The sequence below is a fragment of the Telmatherina bonti genome (genome assembly GCF_933228915.1).
Source record: "Telmatherina bonti genome assembly, chromosome: 20".
NCBI lineage: Eukaryota > Metazoa > Chordata > Actinopteri > Atheriniformes > Telmatherinidae > Telmatherina > Telmatherina bonti.
The window spans coordinates 26973177-27000117 of NC_136618.1; the positions used below are offsets into that span (position 1 = coordinate 26973177).

The 26941-nt window shown below is 39.0% G+C and overlaps 3 protein-coding genes across 3 annotated transcripts; all 3 read left to right on the forward strand.

Annotated features, from left to right (window-relative positions):
- Window positions 1-1503: 1503 nt before the first annotated feature.
- On the forward strand, window positions 1504-6491 carry LOC306770961 (apolipoprotein D-like; the record flags this gene model as incomplete). Its single annotated transcript, XM_079259981.1, has 6 exons — window positions 1504-1614; window positions 1691-1812; window positions 2882-2967; window positions 3237-3415; window positions 5911-6047; window positions 6485-6491. The coding sequence occupies 6 exons, from the start codon at window positions 1504-1506 to the stop codon at window positions 6489-6491; spliced, it is 642 nt and encodes a 213-aa protein (XP_079116107.1).
- A 5262-nt stretch (window positions 6492-11753) lies between these two features.
- On the forward strand, window positions 11754-16744 carry LOC306770962 (apolipoprotein D-like; the record flags this gene model as incomplete). Its single annotated transcript, XM_079259982.1, has 6 exons — window positions 11754-11864; window positions 11941-12062; window positions 13135-13220; window positions 13490-13668; window positions 16164-16300; window positions 16738-16744. The coding sequence occupies 6 exons, from the start codon at window positions 11754-11756 to the stop codon at window positions 16742-16744; spliced, it is 642 nt and encodes a 213-aa protein (XP_079116108.1).
- Window positions 16745-22039: 5295 nt separating this feature from the next.
- LOC306770963 (apolipoprotein D-like) lies at window positions 22040-23985 on the forward strand (the record flags this gene model as incomplete). Its single annotated transcript, XM_079259983.1, has 4 exons — window positions 22040-22150; window positions 22227-22348; window positions 23408-23493; window positions 23765-23985. 4 exons carry the CDS (start codon window positions 22040-22042, stop codon window positions 23983-23985), a joined length of 540 nt encoding a protein of 179 aa, XP_079116109.1.
- Window positions 23986-26941: the final 2956 nt, after the last annotated feature.

Sequence of the window (26941 nt, forward strand, 5' to 3'; positions counted from 1 at the left end):
CTCTTGATTGTCTGATATAATGGAGATAAAAAAAACATACCACTCCATACTGTTTGCTGATTGTTATCTGCTGTGTTTGCAATAAGAAGGCCAAAGTTTTTGCAGGTGGAGGTCAACTTATTAATGTTGAGTTACATGTTAGCTTTAGATCCAGCATTGAGGCCGCAATCATCAGCAAGCAGAAAATCTGGTAAATTCTGTCATAACCTGTGCTTTAAGTGGAACAAGATAAGTGGTGGTACCCCCACACAGGAAGTTCTAAATAAAATCCACATTTGCCAAATTCAAAGTGCCATGGAGACACTTTTATGAACTTCAAGCCTCATTGCATGGACATTAAAAATAACACTGAAAAGCAAATACATAAACTAAAAGTTCATTAACTCTTTAATGCATGAATTAATTATAAAAAGCAATGCAAGATTTTTTTTACATTTTTGTAAAAAAAAAGACACTGAAGTGGTTTATTTACAAAAATATCCTCCTCATTCATGAATATGAAAGAAAAGAGCTTGTAAATAGGTGTCCACTACTATGCATGAAAGGGTTAAAAACAAAAAAAAGTTAGAGTAGAATAAAAAAAACAGAGTAGAAATGAGGACACTTTAGCACTTGCCTGAAAACTGCTGTCAAAATAAGTCAGTGACAGTTGCCTGCAGAGTCACGGATACATAGCAAAATCATTAAATAGATTTTTCATTCATTCATTATCCTAACCGCTTCGTCCAATGAAGGGTCGCGGGGGAGCTGGTGCCTATCCCAGCAGGCTTTGGTTAAAAGGCAGGGTACACCCTGGACAGCTCGCCAATCCATCGCAGGGCCACACAGAGACAAACAACCACTCACGCTCACACCTATGGGCAATTTAGAGTAACCACTTAACCTAACATGCATGTCTTTGGAGGGTGGGAGGAAGATATGCAGAAAGTTGGAGTATCTGGAAAGAACCCTTGCATACATGGGGAGAACATGCAAAACTCCACATATTGAAGCCAGAAGAACAACTTTCAATGTAGCTTATATTTGCAATAATTATCTTTAGTCACTGTGGTCGGGTTTTTGAACTGACAATACTGTCAAGACAATGTGCCAGTAAGCAGTCAAAATGTTCATCTTTTATGCCGAGATCAGCAGTCTCAAAATGTGAGAATGTGCATTAAGTTCAAGTATAAAAGCAGCTTTCTGTCTGAAGTAATAAGGACAAGAGCCTGGTTTAGTCTGGAGTGCTTAAGACACACTCAGACTGATCCAACACCGAGCCTCCACCTGATATCGTCACACAGATCAGGTAAGAGAATGATAACAACTCAATCATTTCTGCATAAGTTACAGACCTATCATGTTTTTCTGTTCTGTTACGAAGAGTTATTAGCAAGGCTGTTTTAATGCAGGTCCTGCCACTGTTTCTTCTATCACTTCACTTCCACACTTCTTCACATACAAACACACACATATGAAGAAGATGATTTCTCGCCTAACACACTCTTCTCTTCTAAAGCAACAATGGCTGCTGTCGTCTTCCTCTTCCTGATGTTCCCTCTGATCTCAGCTCAGTCTATTGGATGGGGTCCCTGCCCTACTCCAGATGTGAAGAAGAACTTCTATCCAACAAAGGTAATACTTACACAAATGTACATGCAATCACACTACACTATGAGCCAACAAAGTAACGGTTTGTCTCTGTTACCAGTTCATGGGAAAGTGGTACGAGATTGAGAAGATTCCTTATGGCTTTGCTCCAGGAAAGTGCACTGAGATTAAGTATAGACTGGTGCAAACAGATACCATCCACTTTATCTACTCTTATACCTAGTAAGTATTAACACATACTGATTGTTTCTTTATTTGATCTCATGTTTGGTTGATGTGCTGTGTCACATCCTCATAAAACACTGGAAATAGTCTAGTTTTTGGTCTGTCCTCTGTTTGATGGGAAGACTGAAACAACTAAAACAGCTTGCCTGCCTCAGGTGGCATAAAAGGTTTTAATCGCCAATTACTACCTAATAAAAGTTATTTTATTGGCATTTAATGGATGCAAAGTGGTGCTTAATAGAGTGGTATTTTAGGTGGAAGATGAAGTTAATGAATTTATGACCTCACTGGCTTTCCATGGATAAAGAAATGGGCACATAAGTGCCTGATCAGTGGTGTAAATTAGCAACAGCACATTATTAACCATGGGGTAGAGGTTGGCCTACTTATTGTTTATTTACCCCTCTAAGAAAATTGTTCATTGTTAAATACCCATAGTTGGTTTTATGTACTATTTTTTTGCAAATGTTTATCTATTTCTTTCTGGCATATAAATAAAATATATTAGTATAAACAGTTCAGTAGAGTCCACCAAGATTACCTGTTCTATGGTTGTTGTTGCAATCATATAATTAATCATTTTGTTTGTATGAAATGATCCTGTTTGGCCTGTCTGGCGCAGCAAAGCATTCTGTATATTCCTCTACTCCGGCGACATGCACATATTACAAGTCATCAGATTATGAAGAAATTTCTCAACACAGATTTTACTGAAACCACCAGATGAATAAACCCTTTGAGCCTGATTTTAGGCCTCTGTTTAAAATGTGCATGTCCATACTGAAACGACTTTATGTCTGCAACTACAGGATGTATTTTAACACTTCTGGAGTTTTAGTAAAATGAATCATAGTAGATCATAAGATAATATGTAAATATCTCTGCAAAGATCAACTCAATTAACATGATCTCAGTGAGAGGTTTGAGTACAGATAGTTCAGGAGAGGTCTCCAAAATGTCCATTTTCATGCCCTTTGGCACAATTTGTTCTGAAAGCCTTCCAGCTGGGGGAGTTCGGGTTTTAAATGGTTACCAACCAGTTTAAATGTCTTTTTCTGTGGTTTAGTAAAGACAAAGAGATACAGAAAGGAGGCTCGGCCAAGATTCCAGACAAGGAAGAACAAGCCAAACTTAAAATGGGTAGCTCAGGCAGTAAGTATTTATTGTGTAGAGCATCTTGTTTCTGTTGTCTATTTCCACTCATCCCGCATTGCTGATTTTTTTTTTTTTGCTTAATTTTTCATCAAACATAATCAAGTTTACACACTTTGATTGACAGAAGGCAGATTTCTCCCTTACCTTTGTTAAATGCATGATTTTTTTAATGATAATATTGACAAAAATGGATTAATTTCACTTCAACACATAAATTTAGTCAAACTCTACATGTCTTTATTTTTCTTTGTGACCTTTGTTCCCAGTTTTCTCCAACCTTGACTACTGGGTTCTAGACACCAACTACCACAACTATGCTGTTGTGTACTCCTGTACAAACATTTGCAAATTTTTCAACTACAAATTTGCCTGGATTCTGGGACGGAGGCGTTCCCTGTCTCCAAAGACCATATACAAGGCCAAAGAGCTGCTGAAGAAGGCAAAGGTCAATGTGTCCAGGATGAAGACCACAGACCAGGACTGTTAGGATGACCAGGATCTTCATCTGGCACAATACTGCTGCTTTTACATTATGATAAAACATTGAGATTGTATTTTTTCCTCTGAAGAAAACAACATTATAACAATAAAGTTTTATTATTGAGGTATTGAACTCTTTTTATAGATAAAATACATATGAAAATACTTGAAATTTATAACTGGTTCTCTTGGGTTTCTGCATGATCTGCTCAGAGCATTATAGATAGAAGAAGTGTGCATATACATGCAAGTGAAACATATCAAAAATTGTCAGTAGTCTGCCATTATTCATCACAGTCTTAATAGAACATCTTAGATTATGTGAAGCAGGGTGAACAGGTCACCAGTCAATTGCAGGACCAACATAGAGAGATAAACTGACCCTCACATTTATCCCTAATCATGCTAAAGACAAATGAAATAAACACAACATAAACATAAACACAAAAACCCAAACAGAAGTGATAACAGCTAGCAACTATAAAGAAGGTTCAATCTGATGGCACACCTTGTAGTCCCTTAAAATTCTTAACAATTTGTCATTTTCTTCCTGGTAAAGCTATAACCAGTTAACTGCAGTATCAGTAGTCTATTTCTAAATACTGATCATAGACTGTATATAAAAGATGGACGGAGTCTCTTTGACATCACCCGTAGGTTTCTGAAGAGCTGAATTGGGCGGTTCCTATCATTGTCATCTTGGCAGCATCAAGTGTGTCTTTTCTCCCACAAAATACAAAAATGGGAACAAAAGAAGAGCAGACGGGGGGGCTGTGATCATGTTGTGTAGATGATTGATATTTATCGATCGACAACCTGCGTGCTGCTTAGAGGTAACTGAGCGAACTCAGAGTTAACAGTAGCTAACCAGCTAACGGACGTTAGCGGGCGAAAGGTATGTCACGTTGTTAAGTTGTTAAAAACTTTGGTTGTTTTACATTCCTCCTTCTTGAAACAGGAGATTAGATACCTGTCAATCAAAAGGACATGCCCCTATATTTACTGCATTTCTACATGAAATTACTTCTAAACGGAGAAGTTACAAAAAAATTCAGTCCCCCTCAGTTGTCATGAAGGTAAACCTGAACTATCAAACCTAAAATGGTTTTTAGTACCAGGCTGTAAACATTTTTTGTTCTGCTCTGAAGCTGGTCTTTTTAACATGGGAGTCTATGGGGATTTGCATTGTTTTGGAATCCCTAGTGGAGAAAGGGGGAACTGCAATTTTTTTCTCTTCCGCATAGGCTTCACTTTTAACCACCTGAGTTTGCCATTTGGAACTGAGCGGCCGCTAGTTTGTCATGTCTTGATGAGAGCAGATTCCAGACAAGCAAAACAAAAAAAAGCAGCTTTGTAATAATCCAGTTTTAACCTGTCCTTGTGCAATAAATACTTAAATTAAATCAAATCAATCACAAGATGAAGAGACAGATCTTTCATCCATTGTGATGGTTGTTTATCCAGGTGTTTGTGGGTTGATGACAGATGCCTTTAGACCTACTGCCACTCATTTGACTTCATAGTTTTCTAGTCTTGATGCTGAAGCTACCAATATAACCGTATGACATGATCAATCACTTTCTATCAAAAACCAATGGATGAAATTTAACATTCCATCCATCCATCCATCCATCTTCTGCCGCTTATCCGAGGTCAGATAGCGGGGGCAGCAGCCTAAGCAGGAAAGCCCAGACTTCCATCTCCCCTTCCACGTTTGCCAACTCTGCGGGGGGATCCCAAGGCGTTCCCAGGCCAGCTGAGAGATATAATCCCTCCAGCGTGTCCTAGGTCTTCCCCAAGGTCTTCTCCCAGAGGCACATGCCCGGAACACCTCACCAGGGAGGCATCCAGGAAGCATCCTGACCAAATGCCCGAGCCACCTCAACTGGCCCCTCTCGATGCAGAGGAGCAGCAGCTCTACCGGATGCCCCTCTCGGATGACCGAGCTCCTCACCCTATCTCTAAGGGAGAGCCCAGCCGCCCTTCGGAGGAAACTCATTTCAGCCGCCTTTAAATGAGATCTTATTCTTTCAGTCATGGCCCACAGCTCTTGACCATAGGTGAGGGTAGGACCTTAGATCGACTGGTAAATCGAGAGCTTTGCCTTCTGGCTCAGCTCCTTCTTCACCACGACAGACTGGCGCAGAGTCCGCTTTACTGCAGATGCCACACTGATCCGTCTGGCCTCCCAGATCTTAACAGCTTCCTCCCCCACCATCTGAGCCAACTTACCACAAGGTGGTGATCAGTTGACAGCTCCGCCCCCCTCTTCATCTCAGTGTCTAAGGCATGTGGCCTCTGGTCCGATGATACGACTCCAAAATCGATCATGGAACTGCAACCAAGGGAGTCCTGATGCCAAGTCTACATATGGACACTCTTATGTTGGAACATGGTGTTCGTTATGGACAATCCATGCCGAGCACAGAAGTCCAATAACAAAACCCCAATTGGGTTCAGAGTGGGAGAACCATACCTCCCAATCACTCCCCTCGTCTCACCCTCATTGCCCATGTGATCATTGAAGTCCCCCAACAGAACATTGGAGTCCTCAGAGGGAGCGCCGTCAAACACTCCTTCCAAGGACTCCAGAAAGGGTGGGTACTCTGAACTGCTGTTCGGTGCATAAGCACAGACAACAGTCAGAACCTGTCCCCACACCCGAAGGCGCAGGGAAACTACCCTTTGATCCACCGGAGTAAACCCCAACGTACAGGAACCAAGCCGAGGGCTGATGAGAATGCCCACACCTGCTTGGCACATCTCACCATGAGAAACTCCAGAGTGGAAGAAGGTCCAGCCCCTCTCGAGGGTACTGGTTCCAGAGCCTAAGCCACGCATCGATGTTAGTCCAACTATATCTAGCCGGCACCGCTCAACCTCGTGCACAAGCTCAGGCTCCTTCCCCACCAGAGAGGTGACATTCCACGTCCCTAGAGCCACCTTCTGCAGCTGGAAATCGGACCGCCAGGGTCCCCGCCTCTTGCTGCTGCCCAGCTCACATTGCACCCTACCCTTATGGCTCTTCCCGCAGATGGTGAGCCCACGGGAGGTGGGGCCCATGTAATCCTTTCGCGCTGAACCCGACTGGGCCCTATGGGCAAAGGCCCGGCCAACAGACGCTCGCTCTCGTGCCCAATCCCCAGGCCTGGCTCCAAAGGGGGACCCATATCAAATTATTGAGTTCCTGTTCTTCATGTCTTATTATACCCATGGGGCATTTTCATTTTTGACATCTTGTTCGGCCATTTTTCATATTATTCCGCCAAACTTTGCCGCACTACTTCTCTTGCGCCATTCAGGTCATTTCAGCCGTTCACATGTCAAACCCTGCAGCTCCTTCGGGAGATGTGTGCTACGACGTTTGTCGTTTCAAATCTTTGTAGTTTTTGAGATATTTAGCATTTTATGAAAAATTAATTTAGCCTTGTGATTGGCTGAATATTTTACATGATCAACAATATGGCTTCAGGAAAAACAAAACCACCTCATTAGCCCTCATAGAGTTTGTGGAAGAGGTAACTCCAGCAATTAAAAAAACAGTATGACATTGGGATTTTTGGGGATTTAAAAAAAGCTTTTGATTCTGTAGATCATGAATTATATATGAAGAAGCTTCAGATATATGGGGTTAGAGGTGTGGCCCTCAGCTGGCTTATTAGTTATCTGAATGACAGAGAACAATATGTTGAAATAAACCAAGTTCAAGCAAAATTAATGAAACTAAAGTTTGGAGTTCTGCAAGCTTCAGCTTTTGAACCATTATTATTTATTTTGTTTATTAATATTGTATGTGAAGTATCTAGTTTGTTGAAGACTATTCTGTTTGCAGATGATACTAATCTTTCATCATTTGCATAACCATTTGAAGAAGCAGCACAACTATGCAACTTGATTTATCACACTAATGCATCAGGATTCAAACAAATGAACCTCTGAACAAGAGCCCATTTCTTTGACCACTACACCAACAGAGCTCTTCATGCTGCTTTAGCAGACTCATCAAAAACTCTTATTTGAATAAGAATGTTTTTTTGTTTTTTTTACAATTCCTGCAATGTGTAATCAGCAAAAGAGCTTAAGATTTAAATATGTAAAGTAGCACACAAAATCTTTTAGACATAGATCAGCATAAGGACAAGAAGTACAACCATCTGATATGATTTACAAAAATCCAGCACCTGGATTTGAACTCTCAATCTTCTGAATGAGAGACAAGTCACAATTACCACTATGTCACTGCAGCTGTGCTACATACCCTGGCATGAGCATTAACAATTTTTGCCATTGGTATGGGTTTGCCTTTGCCACCAGTGTGTAATAAGCAGAATTGAAAAAAATGTGAATGGTTGAACTGCTGTCAAGACACCAAAGATTATTGTAAATAATTTGTAAATACACCTAAAAGTCTAAAGTCAGTAGTTAAACTACATCAATCATTGCAGAAAACCATTTAGAACTGCTTGTGTAATCAGTTAAAGACTTTATTGTTCAACGTGAGAACTTTGAAAACATTTAAACTTTTTAGTTATTTAGGTTTTTGTCAACTTTTCAATTCTGTCCTATTATTGGAGAAAACAGAAATTCAACTCTGCAATTGGTTTATTTAGTTTTTTTTTTTGCATAATGAGCTGCAGACTGCTTTATCAGGGTGCACCGCGACACAAGTGTATAGTGGTGTACAAGGCCAAGGTTCTCATCCAGCATGTAACACAAAGCTTCTCAATGGTTAATGTTTGAATGTTATGAGGCTCATGCAGATTCCTTTGCTTGGTACTGTTTTTTTTTTACCTCCAACTATGTGCTGCACAGACTATGAGTTATGGTCTAAGAGGATGCACGATAAACTTGAGTGGCATAATGCAAACTGCAATGTCATTGTTGATGTGAAAAAATGAGAATGTTATAATTTGAGAATACAGGTAATTTGAAAAACCAAATGAGCAGATTTAAGTGATTGTTTACAATGATTTCAACAACCAAACAAATTTTTACTGTGACTTTAAATTTATTGTTTGTCAAGTCAAACTTCTTTAGTTGGTTCAAAGGTCTTCACCAGTTCTCACTGTCTGGTACATTGTGATCCTGACTCCAATTTTCTTTGAAAAAATATCAAGTCAGCTCAGTACCTCTTAATAGTACCTATTCATAGCACCTAAAAAAGAAAAGTGTTTCTACACATGGCCACTAGATGGCACTCTAAGACTAGAAATGAAAAAGAAACTGTAGTGCAACCAGCTAAGTCTGTTTGTTACCAACTAAATCAGCATGGTTAGTATCAGCTAAGCTTTTTTAAATTCATTTTTTAACAAAGGAGGGCCTGTTATTTCAAGCCAGCTCTGTACCTCTTTGTAGTACCTATTGATGACACCTAAAATGAACATTTACCTCATAGCCACTAGATGGCACTCTAAGACCAGGAATTAAAAGAAACTCTGCGCTTTTCAGTCTATGGTGCTTTTCAGTTAACCAAAAGATCAATGGCTTCTTCTTCTTCACAGCAGTTTAGTTCAACCTTTCCCTTTTAGCAATCCTGCTGATTACACACTGGTGGAATTTCTAAAAAGGCGTTTTAATGCCAATAGCAAAACTCTTCAATAGTTCTGCCAGTACCTTGAACATCCTCTATTCAATAGAAATGTTTTACCTTTTTCTACACATGTATATCTGGGCGAAATAGTGGCCTAGTGGTTATGAGAATGGGCCTTCGCACTGGATGTTGTAGATTTGAATCCAAACAGTAACATTACACCAAATATTACCACACAGTACAACTTATCACCTCCTTCCACAACTGTATTATTCTGTCTTCAAATATTGCACAGAGATTGACTTTTTGTGCAGGTAGTTCACATATTAACTGCACACCTTGAAGCTGAAACTGAATGCTCTGATGGAAAGGTGTACAATATTCGGTGTGCAACTACTAGCATACCATATAAGCTCAATGTTCAAAACTGGATTTGAATCCATCCCATGTATACCAATGTGTACTTGTGTACCGGTGCAGAAAATGGACCAAGCTGAATTGCATTTTCTGTTTTGTCCAATCACAGGAACAGAATTGTGAATGACCATTTATTAAACTATACTGAATGATTGAAATAAAATTGCATAACAATAATAAACTGAAAAAAAAAAAAGCACAAGTGAATTTTTTTTTTTGATTTGCCCCACATTTGGATTGAACCAATAAACTCTTGTTTTGAAGCACACTGCCTTTCTTACTCACTACGCCACTACTCCACTTTGTTGTTCTCTTACACCCTGCTGGACGTGGAAAAAATTACATGAGTTCAATCCCGATGTGGGACAATTCGAAAAAATATTAGTTTTGCTTTTTTTTTATCGAAGTTCTTATACTTATGCAATTTCAATTCAATCATTCAGCATAATTCAATAAATCGGCATTCACATTTGCTATTATTTCAATAATAGCTGTTTCTAGTTGTGTATTATGTTTAATGTCAAAGAGATATGGTAACTGTTTGTTTTTTGTCTGTTTGGGGAAAATGTAGGGGAGGGGGGCCCTTTTGTAAATTTAAAAAGTCTTAAAAATAAAATATAATAAAAAATATATATACATGGACTGTGTCTTTATGTGTGGATTAATGCAGCTTCTGTTATACTTGAAGTTCATTTCTGCTTACTAGAATGTAAAATTTGCTTCCTAGTTTGACTGCTGATGTGATTAATGTTGTATGACTAATATCATTCTTCTTCTGACACAGTTATGACTCCCCACTGCTTTGTTTGGTCCATCTTGTCCTGCACTGTGCTGTGTTGTCTGTCTCTTGATTGTCTGATATAATGGAGATTAAAAAAAACATACCACTCCATACTGTTTGCTGATTGTTATCTGCTGTGTTTGCAATAAGAAGGCCAAAGTTTTTGCAGGTGGAGGTCAACTTATTAATGTTGAGTTACATGTTAGCTTTAGATCCAGCATTGAGGCCGCAATCATCAGCAAGCAGAAAATCTGGTAAATTCTGTCATAACCTGTGCTTTACGTGGAACAAGATAAGTGGTGGTACCCCCACACAGGAAGTTCTAAATAAAATCCACATTTGCCAAATTCAAAGTGCCATGGAGACACTTTTATGAACTTCAAGCCTCATTGCATGGACATTAAAAATAACACTGAAAAGCAAATACATAAACTAAAAGTTCATTAACTCTTTAATGCATGAATTAATTATAAAAAGCAATGCAAGATTTTTTTTACATTTTTGTAAAAAAAAAGACACTGAAGTGGTTTATTTACAAAAATATCCTCCTCATTCATGAATATGAAAGAAAAGAGCTTGTAAATAGGTGTCCACTACAGGGCCACTATGCATGAAAGGGTTAAAAACAAAAAAAAGTTAGAGTAGAATAAAAAAAACAGAGTAGAAATGAGGACACTTTAGCACTTGCCTGAAAACTGCTGTCAAAATAAGTCAGTGACAGTTGCCTGCAGAGTCACGGATACATAGCAAAATCATTAAATAGATTTTTCATTCATTCATTATCCTAACCGCTTCGTCCAATGAAGGGTCGCGGGGGAGCTGGTGCCTATCCCAGCAGGCTTTGGTTAAAAGGCAGGGTACACCCTGGACAGCTCGCCAATCCATCGCAGGGCCACACAGAGACAAACAACCACTCACGCTCACACCTATGGGCAATTTAGAGTAACCACTTAACCTAACATGCATGTCTTTGGAGGGTGGGAGGAAGATATGCAGAAAGTTGGAGTATCTGGAAAGAACCCTTGCATACATGGGGAGAACATGCAAAACTCCACATATTGAAGCCAGAAGAACAACTTTCAATGTAGCTTATATTTGCAATAATTATCTTTAGTCACTGTGGTCGGGTTTTTGAACTGACAATACTGTCAAGACAATGTGCCAGTAAGCAGTCAAAATGTTCATCTTTTATGCCGAGATCAGCAGTCTCAAAATGTGAGAATGTGCATTAAGTTCAAGTATAAAAGCAGCTTTCTGTCTGAAGTAATAAGGACAAGAGCCTGGTTTAGTCTGGAGTGCTTAAGACACACTCAGACTGATCCAACACCGAGCCTCCACCTGATATCGTCACACAGATCAGGTAAGAGAATGATAACAACTCAATCATTTCTGCATAAGTTACAGACCTATCATGTTTTTCTGTTCTGTTACGAAGAGTTATTAGCAAGGCTGTTTTAATGCAGGTCCTGCCACTGTTTCTTCTATCACTTCACTTCCACACTTCTTCACATACAAACACACACATATGAAGAAGATGATTTCTCGCCTAACACACTCTTCTCTTCTAAAGCAACAATGGCTGCTGTCGTCTTCCTCTTCCTGATGTTCCCTCTGATCTCAGCTCAGTCTATTGGATGGGGTCCCTGCCCTACTCCAGATGTGAAGAAGAACTTCTATCCAACAAAGGTAATACTTACACAAATGTACATGCAATCACACTACACTATGAGCCAACAAAGTAACGGTTTGTCTCTGTTACCAGTTCATGGGAAAGTGGTACGAGATTGAGAAGATTCCTTATGGCTTTGCTCCAGGAAAGTGCACTGAGATTAAGTATAGACTGGTGCAAACAGATACCATCCACTTTATCTACTCTTATACCTAGTAAGTATTAACACATACTGATTGTTTCTTTATTTGATCTCATGTTTGGTTGATGTGCTGTGTCACATCCTCATAAAACACTGGAAATAGTCTAGTTTTTGGTCTGTCCTCTGTTTGATGGGAAGACTGAAACAACTAAAACAGCTTGCCTGCCTCAGGTGGCATAAAAGGTTTTAATCGCCAATTACTACCTAATAAAAGTTATTTTATTGGCATTTAATGGATGCAAAGTGGTGCTTAATAGAGTGGTATTTTAGGTGGAAGATGAAGTTAATGAATTTATGACCTCACTGGCTTTCCATGGATAAAGAAATGGGCACATAAGTGCCTGATCAGTGGTGTAAATTAGCAACAGCACATTATTAACCATGGGGTAGAGGTTGGCCTACTTATTGTTTATTTACCCCTCTAAGAAAATTGTTCATTGTTAAATACCCATAGTTGGTTTTATGTACTATTTTTTTGCAAATGTTTATCTATTTCTTTCTGGCATATAAATAAAATATATTAGTATAAACAGTTCAGTAGAGTCCACCAAGATTACCTGTTCTATGGTTGTTGTTGCAATCATATAATTAATCATTTTGTTTGTATGAAATGATCCTGTTTGGCCTGTCTGGCGCAGCAAAGCATTCTGTATATTCCTCTACTCCGGCGACATGCACATATTACAAGTCATCAGATTATGAAGAAATTTCTCAACACAGATTTTACTGAAACCACCAGATGAATAAACCCTTTGAGCCTGATTTTAGGCCTCTGTTTAAAATGTGCATGTCCATACTGAAACGACTTTATGTCTGCAACTACAGGATTTATTTTAACACTTCTGGAGTTTTAGTAAAATGAATCATAGTAGATCATAAGATAATATGTAAATATTATCTCTGCAAAGATCAACTCAATTAACATGATCTCAGTGAGAGGTTTGAGTACAGATAGTTCAGGAGAGGTCTCCAAAATGTCCATTTTCATGCCCTTTGGCACAATTTGTTCTGAAAGCCTTCCAGCTGGGGGAGTTCGGGTTTTAAATGGTTACCAACCAGTTTAAATGTCTTTTTCTGTGGTTTAGTAAAGACAAAGAGATACAGAAAGGAGGCTCGGCCAAGATTCCAGACAAGGAAGAACAAGCCAAACTTAAAATGGGTAGCTCAGGCAGTAAGTATTTATTGTGTAGAGCATCTTGTTTCTGTTGTCTATTTCCACTCATCCCGCATTGCTGATTTTTTTTTTTTTGCTTAATTTTTCATCAAACATAATCAAGTTTACACACTTTGATTGACAGAAGGCAGATTTCTCCCTTACCTTTGTTAAATGCATGATTTTTTTAATGATAATATTGACAAAAATGGATTAATTTCACTTCAACACATAAATTTAGTCAAACTCTACATGTCTTTATTTTTCTTTGTGACCTTTGTTCCCAGTTTTCTCCAACCTTGACTACTGGGTTCTAGACACCAACTACCACAACTATGCTGTTGTGTACTCCTGTACAAACATTTGCAAATTTTTCAACTACAAATTTGCCTGGATTCTGGGACGGAGGCGTTCCCTGTCTCCAAAGACCATATACAAGGCCAAAGAGCTGCTGAAGAAGGCAAAGGTCAATGTGTCCAGGATGAAGACCACAGACCAGGACTGTTAGGATGACCAGGATCTTCATCTGGCACAATACTGCTGCTTTTACATTATGATAAAACATTGAGATTGTATTTTTTCCTCTGAAGAAAACAACATTATAACAATAAAGTTTTATTATTGAGGTATTGAACTCTTTTTATAGATAAAATACATATGAAAATACTTGAAATTTATAACTGGTTCTCTTGGGTTTCTGCATGATCTGCTCAGAGCATTATAGATAGAAGAAGTGTGCATATACATGCAAGTGAAACATATCAAAAATTGTCAGTAGTCTGCCATTATTCATCACAGTCTTAATAGAACATCTTAGATTATGTGAAGCAGGGTGAACAGGTCACCAGTCAATTGCAGGACCAACATAGAGAGATAAACTGACCCTCACATTTATCCCTAATCATGCTAAAGACAAATGAAATAAACACAACATAAACATAAACACAAAAACCCAAACAGAAGTGATAACAGCTAGCAACTATAAAGAAGGTTCAATCTGATGGCACACCTTGTAGTCCCTTAAAATTCTTAACAATTTGTCATTTTCTTCCTGGTAAAGCTATAACCAGTTAACTGCAGTATCAGTAGTCTATTTCTAAATACTGATCATAGACTGTATATAAAAGATGGACGGAGTCTCTTTGACATCACCCGTAGGTTTCTGAAGAGCTGAATTGGGCGGTTCCTATCATTGTCATCTTGGCAGCATCAAGTGTGTCTTTTCTCCCACAAAATACAAAAATGGGAACAAAAGAAGGGCAGACGGGGGGGCTGTGATCATGTTGTGTAGATGATTGATATTTATCGATCGACAACCTGCGTGCTGCTTAGAGGTAACTGAGCGAACTCAGAGTTAACAGTAGCTAACCAGCTAACGGACGTTAGCGGGCGAAAGGTATGTCACGTTGTTAAGTTGTTAAAAACTTTGGTTGTTTTACATTCCTCCTTCTTGAAACAGGAGATTAGATACCTGTCAATCAAAAGGACATGCCCCTATATTTACTGCATTTCTACATGAAATTACTTCTAAACGGAGAAGTTACAAAAAAATTCAGTCCCCCTCAGTTGTCGTGAAGGTAAACCTGAACTATCAAACCTAAAATGGTTTTTAGTACCAGGCTGTAAACATTTTTTGTTCTGCTCTGAAGCTGGTCTTTTTAACATGGGAGTCTATGGGGATTTGCATTGTTTTGGAATCCCTAGTGGAGAAAGGGGGAACTGCAATTTTTTTCTCTTCCGCATAGGCTTCACTTTTAACCACCTGAGTTTGCCATTTGGAACTGAGCGGCCGCTAGTTTGTCATGTCTTGATGAGAGCAGATTCCAGACAAGCAAAACAAAAAAAAGCAGCTTTGTAATAATCCAGTTTTAACCTGTCCTTGTGCAATAAATACTTAAATTAAATCAAATCAATCACAAGATGAAGAGACAGATCTTTCATCCATTGTGATGGTTGTTTATCCAGGTGTTTGTGGGTTGATGACAGATGCCTTTAGACCTACTGCCACTCATTTGACTTCATAGTTTTCTAGTCTTGATGCTGAAGCTACCAATATAACCGTATGACATGATCAATCACTTTCTATCAAAAACCAATGGATGAAATTTAACATTCCATCCATCCATCCATCCATCTTCTGCCGCTTATCCGAGGTCAGATAGCGGGGGCAGCAGCCTAAGCAGGAAAGCCCAGACTTCCATCTCCCCTTCCACGTTTGCCAACTCTGCGGGGGGATCCCAAGGCGTTCCCAGGCCAGCTGAGAGATATAATCCCTCCAGCGTGTCCTAGGTCTTCCCCAAGGTCTTCTCCCAGAGGCACATGCCCGGAACACCTCACCAGGGAGGCATCCAGGAAGCATCCTGACCAAATGCCCGAGCCACCTCAACTGGCCCCTCTCGATGCAGAGGAGCAGCAGCTCTATCGGATGCCCCTCTCGGATGACCGAGCTCCTCACCCTATCTCTAAGGGAGAGCCCAGCCGCCCTTCGGAGGAAACTCATTTCAGCCGCCTTTAAATGAGATCTTATTCTTTCAGTCATGGCCCACAGCTCTTGACCATAGGTGAGGGTAGGACCTTAGATCGACTGGTAAATCGAGAGCTTTGCCTTCTGGCTCAGCTCCTTCTTCACCACGACAGACTGGCGCAGAGTCCGCTTTACTGCAGATGCCACACTGATCCGTCTGGCCTCCCAGATCTTAACAGCTTCCTCCCCCACCATCTGAGCCAACTTACCACAAGGTGGTGATCAGTTGACAGCTCCGCCCCCCTCTTCATCTCAGTGTCTAAGGCATGTGGCCTCTGGTCCGATGATACGACTCCAAAATCGATCATCGAACTGCAACCAAGGGAGTCCTGATGCCAAGTCTACATATGGACACTCTTATGTTGGAACATGGTGTTCGTTATGGACAATCCATGCCGAGCACAGAAGTCCAATAACAAAACCCCAACTGGGTTCAGAGTGGGAGAACCATACCTCCCAATCACTCCCCTCGTCTCACTCTCATTGCCCATGTGATCATTGAAGTCCCCCAACAGAACATTGGAGTCCTCAGAGGGAGCGCCGTCAAACACTCCTTCCAAGGACTCCAGAAAGGGTGGGTACTCTGAACTGCTGTTCGGTGCATAAGCACAGACAACAGTCAGAACCTGTCCCCACACCCGAAGGCGCAGGGAAACTACCCTTTGATCCACCGGAGTAAACCCCAACGTACAGGAACCAAGCCGAGGGCTGATGAGAATCCTCACACCTGCTTGGCACATCTCACCATGAGAAACTCCAGAGTGGAAGAAGGTCCAGCCCCTCTCGAGGGTACTGGTTCCAGAGCCTAAGCCACGCATCGATGTTAGTCCAACTATATCTAGCCGGCACCGCTCAACCTCGTGCACAAGCTCAGGCTCCTTCCCCACCAGAGAGGTGACATTCCACGTCCCTAGAGCCACCTTCTGCAGCTGGAAATCGGACCGCCAGGGTCCCCGCCTCTTGCTGCTGCCCAGCTCACATTGCACCCTACCCTTGTGGCTCTTCCCGCAGATGGTGAGCCCACGGGAGGTGGGGCCCATGTAATCCTTTCGCGCTGAACCCGACTGGGCCCTATGGGCAAAGGCCCGGCCAACAGACGCTCGCTCTCGTGCCCAATCCCCAGGCCTGGCTCCAAAGGGGGACCCATATCACATTATTGAGTTCCTGTTCTTCATGTCTTATTATACCCATGGGGCATTTTCATTTTTGACATCTTGTTCGGCCATTTTTCATATTATTCCGCCAAACTTTGCCGCACTACTTCTCTTGCGCCATTCAGGTCATTTCAGTCGTTCACATGTCAAACCCTGCAGCTCCTTCGGGAGATGTGTGCTACGACGTTTGTCGTTTCAAATCTTTGTAGTTTTTGAGATATTTAGCATTTTATGAAAAATTAATTTAGCCTTGTGATTGGCTGAATATTTTACATGATCAACAATATGGCTTCAGGAAAAACAAAACCACCTCATTAGCCCTCATAGAGTTTGTGGAAGAGGTAACTCCAGCAATTAAAAAAACAGTATGACATTGGGATTTTTGGGGATTTAAAAAAAGCTTTTGATTCTGTAGATCATGAATTATATATGAAGAAGCTTCAGATATATGGGGTTAGAGGTGTGGCCCTCAGCTGGCTTATTAGTTATCTGAATGACAGAGAACAATATGTTGAAATAAACCAAGTTCAAGCAAAATTAATGAAACTAAAGTTTGGAGTTCTGCAAGCTTCAGCTTTCGAACCATTATTATTTATTTTGTTTATTAATATTGTATGTGAAGTATCTAGTTTGTTGAAGACTATTCTGTTTGCAGATGATACTAATCTTTCATCATTTGCATAACCATTTGAAGAAGCAGCACAACTATGCAACTTGATTTATCACACTAATGCATCAGGATTCAAACAAATGAACCTCTGAACAAGAGCCCATTTCTTTGACCACTACACCAACAGAGCTCTCCATGCTGCTTTAGCAGACTCATCAAAAACTCTTATTTGAATGAGAATGTTTTCTTTTTTTTTTTTTTTTCTTTTTTTTTTACAATTCCTGCAATGTGTAATCAGCAAAAGAGCTTAAGATTTAAATATGTAAAGTAGCACACAAAATCTTTTAGACATAGATCAGCATAAGGACAAGAAGTACAACCATCTGATATGATTTACAAAAATCCAGCACCTGGATTTGAACTCTCAATCTTCTGAATGAGAGACAAGTCACAATTACCACTATGTCACTGCAGCTGTGCTACATACCCTGGCATGAGCATTAACAATTTTTGCCATTGGTATGGGTTTGCCTTTGCCACCAGTGTGTAATAAACAGAATTGGAAAAAAAATGTGAATGGTTGAACTGCTGTCAAGACACCAAAGATTATTGTAAATAATTTGTAAATACACCTAAAAGTCTAAAGTCAGTAGTTAAACTACATCAATCATTGCAGAAAACCATTTAGAACTGCTTGTGTAATCAGTTAAAGACTTTATTGTTCAACGTGAGAACTTTGAAAACATTTAAACTTTTTAGTTATTTAGGTTTTTGTCAACTTTTCAATTCTGTCCTATTATTGGAGAAAACAGAAATTCAACTCTGCAATTGGTTTATTTAGTTTTTTTTTTGCATAATGAGCTGCAGACTGCTTTATAAGGGTGCACCGCGACACAAGTGTATAGTGGTGTACAAGGCCAAGGTTCTCATCCAGCATGTAACACAAAGCTTCTCAATGGTTAATGTTTGAATGTTATGAGGCTCATGCAGATTTTTTTGCTTGGTACTGTTTTTTTTTTACCTCCAACTATGTGCTGCACAGACTATGAGTTATGGTCTAAGAGGATGCACGATAAACTTGAGTGGCATAATGCAAACTGCAATGTCATTGTTGATGTGAAAAAATGAGAATGTTATAATTTGAGAATACAGGTAATTTGAAAAACCAAATGAGCAGATTTAAGTGATTGTTTACAATGATTTCAACAACCAAACAAATTTTTACTGTGACTTTAAATTTATTGTTTGTCAAGTCAAACTTCTTTAGTTGGTTCAAAGGTCTTCACCAGTTCTCACTGTCTGGTACATTGTGATCCTGACTCCCATTTTCTTTGAAAAAATATCAAGTCAGCTCAGTACCTCTTAATAGTACCTATTCATAGCACCTAAAAAAGAAAAGTGTTTCTACACATGGCCACTAGATGGCACTCTAAGACTAGAAATGAAAAGGAAACTGTAGTGCAACCAGCTAAGTCTGTTTGTTACCAACTAAATCAGCATGGTTAGTATCAGCTAAGCTTTTTTAAATTCATTTTTTAACAAAGGAGGGCCTGTTATTTCAAGCCAGCTCTGTACCTCTTTGTAGTACCTATTGATGACACCTAAAATGAACATTTACCTCATAGCCACTAGATGGCACTCTAAGACCAGGAATTAAAAGAAACTCTGCGCTTTTCAGTCTATGGTGCTTTTCAGTTAACCAAAAGATCAATGGCTTCTTCTTCTTCACAGCAGTTTAGTTCAACCTTTCCCTTTTAGCAATCCTGCTGATTACACACTGGTGGAATTTCTAAAAAGGCGTTTTAATGCCAATAGCAAAACTCTTCAATAGTTCTGCCAGTACCTTGAACATCCTCTATTCAATAGAAATGTTTTACCTTTTTCTACACATGTATATCTGGGCGAAATAGTGGCCTAGTGGTTATGAGAATGGGCCTTCGCACTGGATGTTGTAGATTTGAATCCAAACAGTAACATTACACCAAATATTACCACACAGTACAACTTATCACCTCCTTCCACAACTGTATTATTCTGTCTTCAAATATTGCACAGAGATTGACTTTTTGTGCAGGTAGTTCACATATTAACTGCACACCTTGCAGCTGAAACTGAATGCTCTGATGGAAAGGTATACAATATTCGGTGTGCAACTACTAGCCTACCATATAAGCTCAATGTTCAAAACTGGATTTGAACCCATCCCATGTATACCAATGTGTACTTGTGTACCGGTGCAGAAAATGGACCAAGCTGAATTGCATTTTCTGTTTTGTCCAATCACAGGAACAGAATTGTGAATGACCATTTATTAAACTATACTGAAGGATTGAAATAAAATTGCATAATAATAATAAACTGAAAAAAAAGCACAAGTGAATTTTTTTTTTGATTTGCCCCACATTGGGATTAAACCCATGAACTCTTGTTTTGAAGCACACTGCCTTTCTTACTCACTACGCCACTACTTCTCTTAGTTGGTCTCTTACACCCTGCTGGACGTGGAAAAAATTACATGAGTTCAATCCCAGTGTGGGACAATTCGAAAAAATGTTAGTTTTGCTTTTTTTTTTTTTTTTTTTGTAGTTCTTATACTTATGCAATTTCAACTCAATCATTCAGCATAATTCAATAAATCGGCATTCACATTTGCTATTATTTCAATAATAGCTGTTTCTAGTTGTGTATTATGTTTAATGTCAAAGAGATATGGTAACTGTTTGTTTTTTTGTCTGTTTGGGGAAAATGTAGGGGAGGGGGGGGGGGGGGGGGGGGGGCTTTTGTAAATTTAAAAAGTCTTAAAAATAAAATATAATAAAAAATATATATACATGGACTGTGTCTTTATGTGTGGAGTCATGCAGCTTCTGTTATACTTGAAGTTAATTTCTGCTTACTAGAATGTAAAATTTGCTTCCTAGTTTGACTGCTGATGTGATTAATGTTGTATGACTAATATCATTCTTCTTCTGACACAGTTATGACTCCCCACTGCTTTGTTTGGTCCATCTTGTCCTGCACTGTGCTGTGTTGTCTGTCTCTTGATTGTCTGATATAATGGAGATAAAAAAACATACCACTCCATACTGTTTGCTGATTGTTATCTGCTGTGTTTGCAATAAGAAGGCCAAGAAGGCCAAAGTTTTTGCAGGTGGAGGTCAACTTATTAATGTTGAGTTACATGTTAGCTTTAGATCCAGCATTGAGGCCGCAATCATCAGCAAGCAGAAAATCTGGTAAATTCTGTCATAACCTGTGCTTTAAGTGGAACAAGATAAGTGGTGGTACCCCCACACAGGAAGTTCTAAATAAAATCCACATTTGCCAAATTCAAAGTGCCATGGAGACACTTTTATGAACTTCAAGCCTCATTGCATGGACATTAAAAATAACACTGAAAAGCAAATACATAAACTAAAAGTTCATTAACTCTTTAATGCATGAATTAATTATAAAAAGCAATGCAAGATTTTTTTTACATTTTTGTAAAAAAAAAGACACTGAAGTGGTTTATTTACAAAAATATCCTCCTCATTCATGAATATGAAAGAAAAGAGCTTGTAAATAGGTGTCCACTACTATGCATGAAAGGGTTAAAAACAAAAAAAAGTTAGAGTAGAATAAAAAAAACAGAGTAGAAATGAGGACACTTTAGCACTTGCCTGAAAACTGCTGTCAAAATAAGTCAGTGACAGTTGCCTGCAGAGTCACGGATACATAGCAAAATCATTAAATAGATTTTTCATTCATTCATTATCCTAACCGCTTCGTCCAATGAAGGGTCGCGGGGGAGCTGGTGCCTATCCCAGCAGGCTTTGGTTAAAAGGCAGGGTACACCCTGGACAGCTCGCCAATCCATCGCAGGGCCACACAGAGACAAACAACCACTCACGCTCACACCTATGGGCAATTTAGAGTAACCACTTAACCTAACATGCATGTCTTTGGAGGGTGGGAGGAAGATATGCAGAAAGTTGGAGTATCTGGAAAGAACCCTTGCATACATGGGGAGAACATGCAAAACTCCACATATTGAAGCCAGAAGAACAACTTTCAATGTAGCTTATATTTGCAATAATTATCTTTAGTCACTGTGGTCGGGTTTTTGAACTGACAATACTGTCAAGACAATGTGCCAGTAAGCAGTCAAAATGTTCATCTTTTATGCCGAGATCAGCAGTCTCAAAATGTGAGAATGTGCATTAAGTTCAAGTATAAAAGCAGCTTTCTGTCTGAAGTAATAAGGACAAGAGCCTGGTTTAGTCTGGAGTGCTTAAGACACACTCAGACTGATCCAACACCGAGCCTCCACCTGATATCGTCACACAGATCAGGTAAGAGAATGATAACAACTCAATCATTTCTGCATAAGTTACAGACCTATCATGTTTTTCTGTTCTGTTACGAAGAGTTATTAGCAAGGCTGTTTTAATGCAGGTCCTGCCGCTGTTTCTTCTATCACTTCACTTCCACACTTCTTCACATACAAACACACACATATGAAGAAGATGATTTCTCGCCTAACACACTCTTCTCTTCTAAAGCAACAATGGCTGCTGTCGTCTTCCTCTTCCTGATGTTCCCTCTGATCTCAGCTCAGTCTATTGGATGGGGTCCCTGCCCTACTCCAGATGTGAAGAAGAACTTCTATCCAAAAAAGGTAATACTTACACAAATGTACATGCAATCACACTACACTATGAGCCAACAAAGTAACGGTTTGTCTCTGTTACCAGTTCATGGGAAAGTGGTACGAGATTGAGAAGATTCCTTATGGCTTTGCTCCAGGAAAGTGCACTGAGATTAAGTATAGACTGGTGCAAACAGATACCATCCACTTTATCTACTCTTATACCTAGTAAGTATTAACACATACTGATTGTTTCTTTATTTGATCTCATGTTTGGTTGATGTGCTGTGTCACATCCTCATAAAACACTGGAAATAGTCCAGTTTTTGGTCTGTCCTCTATGGGAAGACTGAAACAACTAAAACAGGTGGCATAAAAGGTTTTAATCACCAATTACGACATATTAAAAGTTATTTTATTGGCATTTAATGTATGCAAAGTGGTGCTTAATAGATGTCAAGTGGTATTTTAGGTGGCAGATTAAGTTAATGGATTTATGACCTCACTGGCTTTCCATGGATAAAGAAATGGGCACATAAGTGCCTGATCAGTGGTGTAAATTAGCAACAGCACATTATTAACCATGGGGTAGAGGTTGGCCTACTTATTGTTTATTTACCCCTCTAAGAAAATTGTTCATTGTTAAATACCCATAGTTGGTTTTATGTACTATTTTTTTGCAAATGTTTATCTATTTCTTTCTGGCATATAACTAAAATATATTAGAATAAACAGTTCAGTAGAGTCCACCAAGATTACCTGTTCTATGGTTGTTGTTGCAATCATATAATTAATCATTTTGTTTGTATGAAATGATCCTGTTTGGCCTGTCTGGCGCAGCAAAGCATTCTGTATATTCCTCTACTCCGGCGATATGCACATATTACAGGTCATCAGATTATGAAGAAATTTCTCAACACAGATTTTACTGAAACCACCAGATGAATAAACCCTTTGAGCCTGATTTTAGGCCTCTGTTTAAAATGTGCATGTCCATACTGAAACGACTTCATGTCTGCAACTACAGGATTTATTTTAACACTTCTGGAGTTTTAGTAAAATGAATCATAGTAGATCATAAGATAATATGTAAATATTATCTCTGCAAAGATCAACTCAACTAACATGATCTCAGTGAGAGGTTTGAGTACAGATAGTTCAGGAGAGGTCTCCAAAATGTCCATTTTCATGCACTTTGGCACAATTTGTTCTGAAAGCCTTCCAGCTGGGGGAGTTCGGGTTTTAAATGGTTACCAACCAGTTTAAATGTCTTTTTCTGTGGTTTAGTAAAGACAAAGAGATACAGAAAGGAGGCTCGGCCAAGATTCCAGACAAGGAAGAACAAGCCAAACTTAAAATGTGTAGCTCAGGCAGTAAGTATTTATTGTGTAGAGCATCTTCTTTCTTTTGTCTATTTCCACTCATCCCGCATTGCTGATTTTTTTTGTTTTGCTTAATTTCTTAATCAAACATAATCAAGTTTGCACACTTTGATTGACAGAAGGCAGATTTCTCCCTTACCTTTGTTAAATGCATGATTTTTTTAATAATAATATTGATTAAAATTGGATTAATTTCACTTCAACACATAAATTTAGTCAAACTCTACATGTCTTTATTTTTCTTTGTGACCTTTGTTCCCAGTTTTCTCCAACCTTGACTACTGGGTTCTAGACACCAACTACCGCAACTATGCTGTTGTGTACTCCTGTACAAACATTTGCAAATTTTTCAACTACAAATTTGCCTGGATTCTGGGACGGAGGCGTTCCCTGTCTCCAAAGACCATATACAAGGCCAAAGAGCTGCTGAAGAAGGCAAAGGTCAATGTGTCCAGGATGAAGACCACAGACCAGGACTGTTAGGATGACCAGGATCTTCATCTGGCACAATACTGCTGCTTTTACATTATGATAAAACATTGAGATTGTATTTTTTCCTCTGAAGAAAACAACATTATAATAATAAAGTTTTATTATTGAAGTATTGAACTCTTTTTATAGATAAAATACATATGAAAATACTTAAAATTTATAGCTGGTTCTCTTGGGTTTCTGCATGATCTGCTCAGAGCATTATAGATAGAAGAAGTGTGCATATACATGCAAGTGAAACATGATCAAACATAGTCAGTAGTGGGCTATTATTCATCACAGTCTTAATAGAACATCTTAGATTATGTGAAGCAGGGTGAACAGGTCACCAGTCCATTGCAGGACCAACATAGAGAGATAAACTGACCACACATTTATCCCTAATCATGCTAAAGACAAATGAAATTGTATTTAAAGGTATGGACCAGTTTGCAATATTTGTTTGTCATTGGACAGAGACATAATGCTGTTTACAGTCTTGTGCAGAGACATGGGTTATTTTGTTTGGGTGTTGTAAGGTCCAAGAAGTGAGGTCCCTCACAGCCCTTGTATGAGGAAAAAAATATATAAAAACAGACTGGGCACTGAAAAAAAAAAAAAAAACAGTGCAGCTTTCTTAAGGTCAGGCTAGAGAAGGCCAATGGACAGGCGCAAACATTTCGGAACTTTGGTGAATTTTTTCACATCTGGGTTATTATCAGTGAATACGAAAGGTTGCTCAAATGTAACACCATTGAATTTTCAGATTTGTCTGTTTCAGAAAAAATTCCTGTAAAAATTGTGAAAAATTGCGTTGTGCTTTGCTGCCATAAACACAAAACCCCAAACAGAAGTGATAACAGCTAGCAACTATCAAGAAGGTTCAATCTGACAGCACACATTGTAGTCCCTTAGAATTTTTGACAATTTGTCCAAATCATTTTGTTACTAGTAAAGCTATAACCAGTTAACACCATCAGCATAGTCTATTTCTAAATACTGATCATAGACTGTATATAAAAGATGGACGGAGCCTCTGAGACATTACCTGTGAAAAGAAAAAGAGGGGGGGGGGCTGTGATCATGTTGTGGAGATGATTGACATCTAGCGATCTCCAACCTGCGTGCTGCTTAGAGGTAACCGAGTGAACTTGGAGTTAACAGGAGCTAACCAGCTAACGGACGTAAGCGGGCGAAAGCTATGTCACGTTGTTAAGCGGTTAAAAACTCCTTCTTGAAACAGGAGATCAGATACCTGTCAATCAAAAGGACATGCCCCTAAATATGCTGCATTTCTACATGAAATTACTTCTAAATGGAGAAGTTACAAAAAAATTCACTCCTCCTCACTTGTTATGAAGGTAAACCTGAACTATTAAACCTAAAATGATTTTTAATGCCAGGCTGTAAACATGTTTATTTCTGCTGTGAAGTTGGTCTTTTTAACTATGGGGATTTGCGTTGCTTTGGAATCCCTAGTGGAGGAGGGGGGGACTGCAATTTTTGTCCCTTCCGCATAGGCTTCATTTTTAACCGCCGGAGTTTGCCATTTGGAACTGAGCAGCCGCTAGTTTGTCATGTCTTGATAAGAGCAGATTCCAGACAAGCAAAACAAAAAAAGCAGGTTTGTAATAATCCAGTGACAACCTTTCTTTGTGCAATAAATGACTTAAATTAAATCAAATCAATCACAAGATCAAGAAACAGATCTTTCATCCATTGTGACATTGTTTATCCAGGTGTTAGTGTGTTGATGATAGATGGTTTAGTCCTACTGCCACTCATATGACTTTATATAGTTTTCTAGTCTTGATGCTGAAGCTACCACTATAACCGTATGACATGATCAATCATTTTCTATCAAAAACCAATGGATAAATTGTAAACCTCCACATGGATGCTGGTATTATGCAGGCTATTGTTTTCACCAACAAGCTGTTCATGGTCACTGGGCTGGGAGAGCAGATTTGTGCTTGCCAACATTTATCTGATTGGTTTCCAATCGCAACATGTTTGGATTAAATCAGGACATGATTGTTCTACTAATACCATAAAAGAGGGTATTGAGGCTTCATTCTGAGCCTGATGTACTGGTTCCAGGTCCCTCCACTCTAATCTTTTCCATTCAGACTGGGATTTTATATAAAAAAAAAAACAAAAAACAAACACATTGTGCCAATGGTAAAACTACTGAGACCAGTTAGCTTATGCTATGCTAAACTAACATGCCTGGTTGGTCACCCTGTGCTACTCGGTGATCTTTGCTGGAGAGAGCCTAAAGAAAAGCAGAAAACAAGACATGATGACCATATCATTCATCAGAGATAAGTGAATGCAAAAAGAGAACAATGAAAACCCATAAAATCGATGCTGTAGCAAAACTACACATAAAAGTCTGCCAGCTCTTGGTACAACGCAAAGACAAGACTGATACGGATCAAAAATACATTTTGAAATCCAACACACACAAAACACATGAGTAAATAAAACATACTCTAAAACAAAAATATGTTCTACAAAAAGATATTCATTGATTTTTTTTTAAGATCATGTAGTGCCTGTTAGTAATCGGGATACTGGTTTGATGTCTGAGGATTGTTGTGATTCCTGCGGTGTGATTGTAAAAGCTTATGCTTCCACTCACTCCTTTTGAACTTTTTGCATTTTTCTCTTATTTGGTTGTGTCTTTTATTTCTGTTTTTGTTTTTATATTTGTCATTGGGTTCAAATAAACTTTATCAATCAATCAAATCACATCGAGACTGGGTGAAACTTTATCTCAGGAATAAATGAAATACGAATATGAAAAGTTAAAAAATGGGACATGGGAGTTTTTTTCAGTTGTTGGTCCAAGCTTGTCAAGGATTTGGTGGAGGAGTGGACCCAAATGCAGGGACGGGTGGCAGGATGCTGAACCAAGATATTTTAATTTCAAAATGAAATTCCAAAATCAGGTTGACCAGAAGAC